We start from the raw sequence: 6,000 nt of genomic DNA, 5'->3' as shown, positions 1-6,000 counted from the left end.
CATTGCCGGCGAGAGGAGAAACTCCCCGCTTCTACACCCTCCACCTTCCTCAGCCCCCCTCCCCGCCTTCCTCTTCTGGGGATACTGCAAAGAGGCAGCGGGCGGCAGAGCGCTACCGCCTCCCCCTCAGCCTCCCGGTGCGCGGCGCGGCGGGGGCCCGGGCTGAGGGCAGCCCTCCTGCCGGGCAGCCCCAGCGCCCTCCCTGTGCCTTGAGTTACCCCAGGGAGGGGGCAAGGCAAGCAGAGAGCGGGGCGGGAGGGGGAGCGGAGGGGGAGGGCTGAGCGCAGATGAACGCTGCTCCTGCGAGATGCTGCACGCCCAGCTCCCTGCCGGAGGCGGGTAGCAGCCTCTGCCTCCGCCGGCTCCTGCCTTTGCAAGGGCTGTTGCTGCCGCTGGACGCAACCTTCTCCCGACATGGAACTGCTGCCGCCGCCGCCGCTGCTGCTGCTGGACTGAGTGTGACGGGCAGAGCTAGCCGGCTGCATGGATGGATGTGTTTAGCTTTGTGAAGATTGGGAAGCTCTCCGGGTAGGTGTTTGCTGCTGCTCCGCGACCCGCGGGCGTCCCGCGGCTACAGGCGCTGCCCCTGCCCGGCGTGGGCGGGAAAGGGTGGAGGGCTGCCCGGCGTGGGGAGCGCCGCCGCCGCGCTCAACTTCCCTTGCAGCGGGGCGAAGGTCTGGGGGTCGGGGTGGGGCGCTGGGTGCTCGCTGCCACTGGCGCCTGGCGGTACGGCGAGATCGGTGCCCGCCTTGAAACGCTGGCGTGAAGGGGCGACCAGAACTGTTCTGAAAATGCAAAAGCGGCGACGGGCGCCGGGACCGGGGCGGGGGGTGGGGTGGGGTGTGTGGGGGGTGGGTGGTCGCGCCGCCTCCGCGGGTGCGGTACGCGTAACGGTCACCTGCCGGGGAGAGGGAGCGAACTTCTGAGGGAGCGGGGCACCGCCTGGCCTGGCTGCGCCGCGCCGCGGGGGAAGGGGCTCGCCCTGCCGTTCCGCTCCTCTCCGCTCCCGCGGTACGCGCCGCTTCGGACGCGCCGGCTCCTCCGGGAGCGATATTTTTAGAGAAGTGGTGAAATCATCGCCAGATTCTGAGCGCTGCCCCTCTGCCGTTTCACACGACGATGGGTGCTGGGGCGCGAGTGGATTTGGCGTCTCGTCCCTTGCTTGTAAGGCATGCACTTCTCGTGGTTTGAATGGGTGCTTGATTAGGATTATTTTTCTTTTTCTTTGCTTTCCGAATAAATCTTCCTTTTAATGGCCTCGGAGTTGTGGTCTCTATCTGTAGACTGTTGCGTTCGCAGCTAGTTGCCAGGCCCGAAGCTGCATAGATGGATCAAGCACAGCAGCCCCTATTAAAATGTTCTCACCGTAGTTAAATGTAACTGGAGGTAGCCCTTCTCAATAACGGGGGAAATCGGGCTTTATCTCAAAGATGCAGTATAAAAGTACTTGAGTTGCAGGATTTTTTCAGGCTTCTGGTGCAGGTAATCTTCCTAAAGGATTTAGCTTTGATCACAGTAACTAGGAGTGTTTTGAATTCTTATGATTCAGTGGTTCCTACACCATAGTTACCGTATCCTCTTCTGTTTATGAAGCACATATGAGGCTGAAAGTGGATGTTGTACAAAAGGGAGAAAGGCCTTGTTAAGGAAATACAAAAGGTAGCTTGTTCTCGTGACGCTCAGGTAGAGAGCTTGTCAAAATGACAGATAGTCTTTAAAGAACAAATACTGCGTGGCTGGAAGTTAGAGTGCCACAGGTGCAGGCATAGCCTTTATCCCCCAAAATTCCCACCATCGCACCTGGCTGTGATTACAGCTTTGCTTGTGGCGATGCCAGCGCGGAACAGCTGCTATCATTGAAGCACATCATTGTCTCATCCTGCTCACAGCAATTTTACACGATGTGACGGCTACAACATGAGCAGCCCGCTCGGCTTTCCTTGGGTCGTGTTCCCAGTTGATACCGCTAGAGCTGCAGCAGCAGTAGCTACAGTGGAAACTTTGAGGAGAGGGAAAATATGCTCGTGCAGATAAGGAGCAGGTCACGTAGTATGATATTTCTTTCCAGGTAACTGAATTGCTTGACCTCTTCTATTTGTTTGGAAACAGTGTTTTAGAAAAGCTCCCAGATCTTCATGTCACACTTGAGCTAGAATCAAAGGGAGAGAAAGGGATTTGCTGCTTGGAAATGTTATTAAGTCAGGTACCTGGCAGTTTTAATATATATATATATTATATGCTTCGGTCTTTATTGGTGTGTACAAAATCTGTAGCTTTCTGCATGCTTGAAGACACAGCTGTTGCCAGTGCTGAGACTTGTATTTAAGTAAAGGCAGATCATAGCATTTCTCCAGATGAACCTGAAAGTTCTTTCCGAAATGAAATCCCGAGTTTCGAAGCTTGTATCCGGCTTCGCTTGATTCAAGGATATGAACTACTGAGGGACTCAGTTCGTCTTGTAGGTTGCAGTAAATGATTTCTGTACTGAGCTACTTTCTTCGTTTCTAATTTTCTGGTTGTTAAACGACCTAATAGTTTACACAGGACTTTACTGGCTGTTTCCTAGGTAACAGCTAGGTATCTGTTCCAATTTAGGAGGGCTTCATGGAGCAGACAGGATCCAGTGTAAACCCCATTTTTAATCCCCCTGTGCGTTTGAGTTGAAAAACTAGTTTGCTTGAAAATGCCAGTTCTTTCTTTGCTGTTAGAAGGAAGGCCTTTCTGAAAGAAAGCAGTGAAATGGTAAACAGTATTTAACTGAGAGTACGATCTTGCAGGCAGGTTACCTACAGAAAGTTGTGTTGAACTTGGCTGGTACTGAACTTTTTTTTTTACTTTCAGTCTTTTTAAATTCTATTTTGCTGTGCATTCAGATCTCATTTTAGGTTGCAAGTCAGCTATTATGGTTGTAGTCTGCAGCCTTGGTTCTGCAGGCAGTGGCACGGATAAGCTCTGTTATGTATGGCTACTAGAAGGGATACTTCTTAAAGTCATGATATAATTTTAATAGATGTGCTGAGAATTTAAATTTTACCTTGATCAATTAATGTATAAGACTTTTTATCTAGAATAAGCTTAAGATGGGATATAAACTCTTAGAAAGGTGGCTACTGGATATAAAATTTTACGTAGCATATATAATTAAAACATAATAGTGTTTTATCTGTGCAGTTTTTTTATGTGGTACCTGTGTGTGTAGGGTCTTTCAGACTTCTGCAGTGCAGACACTTCTGCAACTGCTTCAACAGTTGTCCACAGTTGCTGAGTGAGCGGGGAATATGGGCATAATCTGGAAAAGGGATGTGTGCAGAAATGGAAGAGAATGCCAGACTGGTCTTATGATAGATGTGATCTTTGGTAATCATCTTCTTTCCTTGCCTTTGTAGGTCTGTCATGTTGTGTACTATGCATCAAATATAGATGCTTTGTAAGGTAAAATTTCTGTTGATTTCTAAAGATTGGAGGTAGCCATGTGACATTGAAAGCAAAAATACAGTGTAGAAATACTGGTCGCACTTTCACTGAGGTAGCCTCTCTTCCCACCCCCCTTTTGGAAATTCACCGATCTAGTAACGGTCTGGAATAATAGTTTTGGTATAAATCTTGTGGCATCATTCTCTGGAGAAAAAAAAAACAAACCCTTTTCTTGTAATGAATTTCCAAGTGTAGAGAATGATTGACAAGCCTTGTTTAATGGATCAGTACTCCGATGTGGAGCTGTACAAGGCAGGTGAATATTTCTGTAGTGTGGGCTGCATAAGCATGTATGGTGTGGTAATGTCTGTAATTTGGGAGGGAGGACTAGTAGGCTAGATAAGGTGCACATAAAAATTGCCAGATTTGGTTGGATCAGAAGTCTGTCTTGCCTGGTATTCTCTCTTAATTGCTTTTAGCAGCTGCTTGGGGAAGGAGTAGAATGAGCGCAAGTATGGAGCGGTGATTCTTGAGCATAGGTATCGGGAGTGGAGGCATGATGGTGCTGCTGTGATGAATACAAAATGGAGCATTTTCAGATCTAGGTAAATCTGAGTAACGAGCACTGTGTCAAGTTTCTAGCTGGTAATAGACAGATGAACTATGACACAATAGGTCAGAATAGTGAACGGAGGTTAGCAAGAGTTTAAGCCTGTATTCAACGGAGTACATTTTTAGTTAGAAAATCTGTTTATTGGGAATGCCTGTTTTCGTGATGTCTGTAAAGGTCAGTTCTATTTCAGAGCTTTCATAGCAGGATATAAAACTTCCCTATGGAAAGATGGCTGCCTGGATACCACCTGGATGTGACTGAGTGGGGTAGTGACCCTCCAGAGTTGGGATGCATAGCTCCCGTGCCTCTGCTACTGTTTGTAGCTCTACCAAATAACACTAGATAGAAAATAACATGATGGTCCACATGAGTGGCCATCAGTGTGTGAGCTGTGGCAGTACTGGTAGGGGGGGTTGGATGTCTCTGTCACACAGCTACCTTTGCGGGAGAAGTTCTGAGCTCATGCGAGCCATCTGTCACCAGAAAGGAAGCCTCCCAAAAGTAGGGCTGCAGTGTAGGGTAAGAAAGTAGACATCTGTACTACCTCATTGTGGCTGTTAAAAGTGTAATTAATGGAGAGTTAACCCCAAATAACAAACAGGAGGATACCAGCAAGACTTGGACCTGTCCTTACCAGCAACGCTGATTTGTGATGTGTGGTAGGTAAATTGATCATACCTGGATCTTCACTTCCCTGCTCAAGTTTTGCATTGCATTGCAATGCATTATTGTTGAGTTTAAATTTATTCCATTAAAACCTGGATGTGAATAGCGATATCCCTCCTGTACCCCTTGGAATCAGCTTTAAAACAACAAAACAATCCTGTAACCCTGCAAGCTCTTCTTTTCAGAGAGCACTCAAATATGGCTTTTTTGCTGTGATTGTGCTAAACCTGAGGCTGGGTTTCTCACTGAGGAGGAACCTCTTACAAAGTCCTTTTTCGTTGGGGTGGATAAATCTCACATTCTCATCTTCTGTGCTTATCTTTCTGTAGCTGGGCATCTCTGATCAGGTAGATTGACTTGGTACCTGCACAAACGTTTGGGCTTTTGGGTTCTTACTGCTTATAGAAGTGAAACAAGTCTAAACAGACTCCAAATCTCAGTCTTACATTTGTTGTCTTGTTTTTCATCCTTTGTAGTCCTGTGCGTGGTCCTGTTCTCTCCAGATACTGTCTTTAGATGTCCTGCCAAACTGGTGTGAAAGGCCCTCTCCTAGAACTGTCTTAAAATCTAACAAACCAGAAGCTGCGTTTGTAGATTCTGAATGCTAGACTCTGGTTTTTACAGGGAACAAGGTTGCTTGGCCTCATGGTTTAGTTATTTTTATGTGGCCGAGTAGACGTATATTTTCCAGATTTAAGGTTCTGGGATTAGTCAGTCTGTTGTTTTATTTATTTATTTATTTATTAAGGAATTTGAGAAGATTTTGGGATGCTTATCTATCTTTTCTGTAGTTTATCAGAACAGCATCTTTCTTTACCTGTGATTTTCCTTGTCATGTTTTTATTTTGCTGCGATGTTTAAAAAGCCACCTTAATGGAGACACAATTAAAAGTGTCCTTAAGTTACTGATGCTATTTTACATAAAATTTTTGGAAAAATTTTTGTGAGTACTCTTTGAAATGACAATATTATACCTTGTAAGTTATTTTCAGTATTTACAAAAGACTGTGTCAGTAAGAAAGCCTATGATTATCCTTTTTATGCTCAAAGGAGGTAATTTAATTCTAAAAAGGGTTTTATTATACTGGATGATAATTCAAATAACCATGAATTCATTCCACCTTTTTTTCTTGAGAGGACTGCATTACATTTAGTGAAATATTTGTCTATTCACATTAATATAAGAGCTTTACCTTATATTTTATTATTTGCTTGTTTTAGCTCACACACATAATAAAGACACGTGCTTTAATGTCTGTGATGTTAGTAATGTTGTATGTCACTGATAAGGTATCAGTGTTTAAATA

At 45.8% G+C, this 6,000-nt stretch overlaps 1 protein-coding gene across 3 annotated transcripts in view; it reads left to right on the top strand.

Annotated features, from left to right (window-relative positions):
- Nucleotides 1-308: 308 nt before the first annotated feature.
- FRMPD4 (FERM and PDZ domain containing 4) overlaps nucleotides 309-6,000 on the top strand; it is a 325,375-nt gene continuing 319,683 nt past the window's right edge. For all 3 annotated transcript variants that reach the window (XM_076357583.1, XM_076357572.1, XM_076357602.1), the window contains exon 1: nucleotides 309-528. In XM_076357583.1, the coding sequence (XP_076213698.1) occupies nucleotides 488-528 (41 nt within the window). In that variant the 5' untranslated portion in view covers nucleotides 309-487. The remainder of the gene's footprint in view (nucleotides 529-6,000) is intronic.

This window comes from Aptenodytes patagonicus, chromosome 1 (assembly GCF_965638725.1).
Source record: "Aptenodytes patagonicus chromosome 1, bAptPat1.pri.cur, whole genome shotgun sequence".
Lineage (NCBI taxonomy): Eukaryota > Metazoa > Chordata > Aves > Sphenisciformes > Spheniscidae > Aptenodytes > Aptenodytes patagonicus.
Note: the sequence above shows the minus strand (reverse complement) of the source record. Positions and strands in the feature narration are given on the sequence as shown.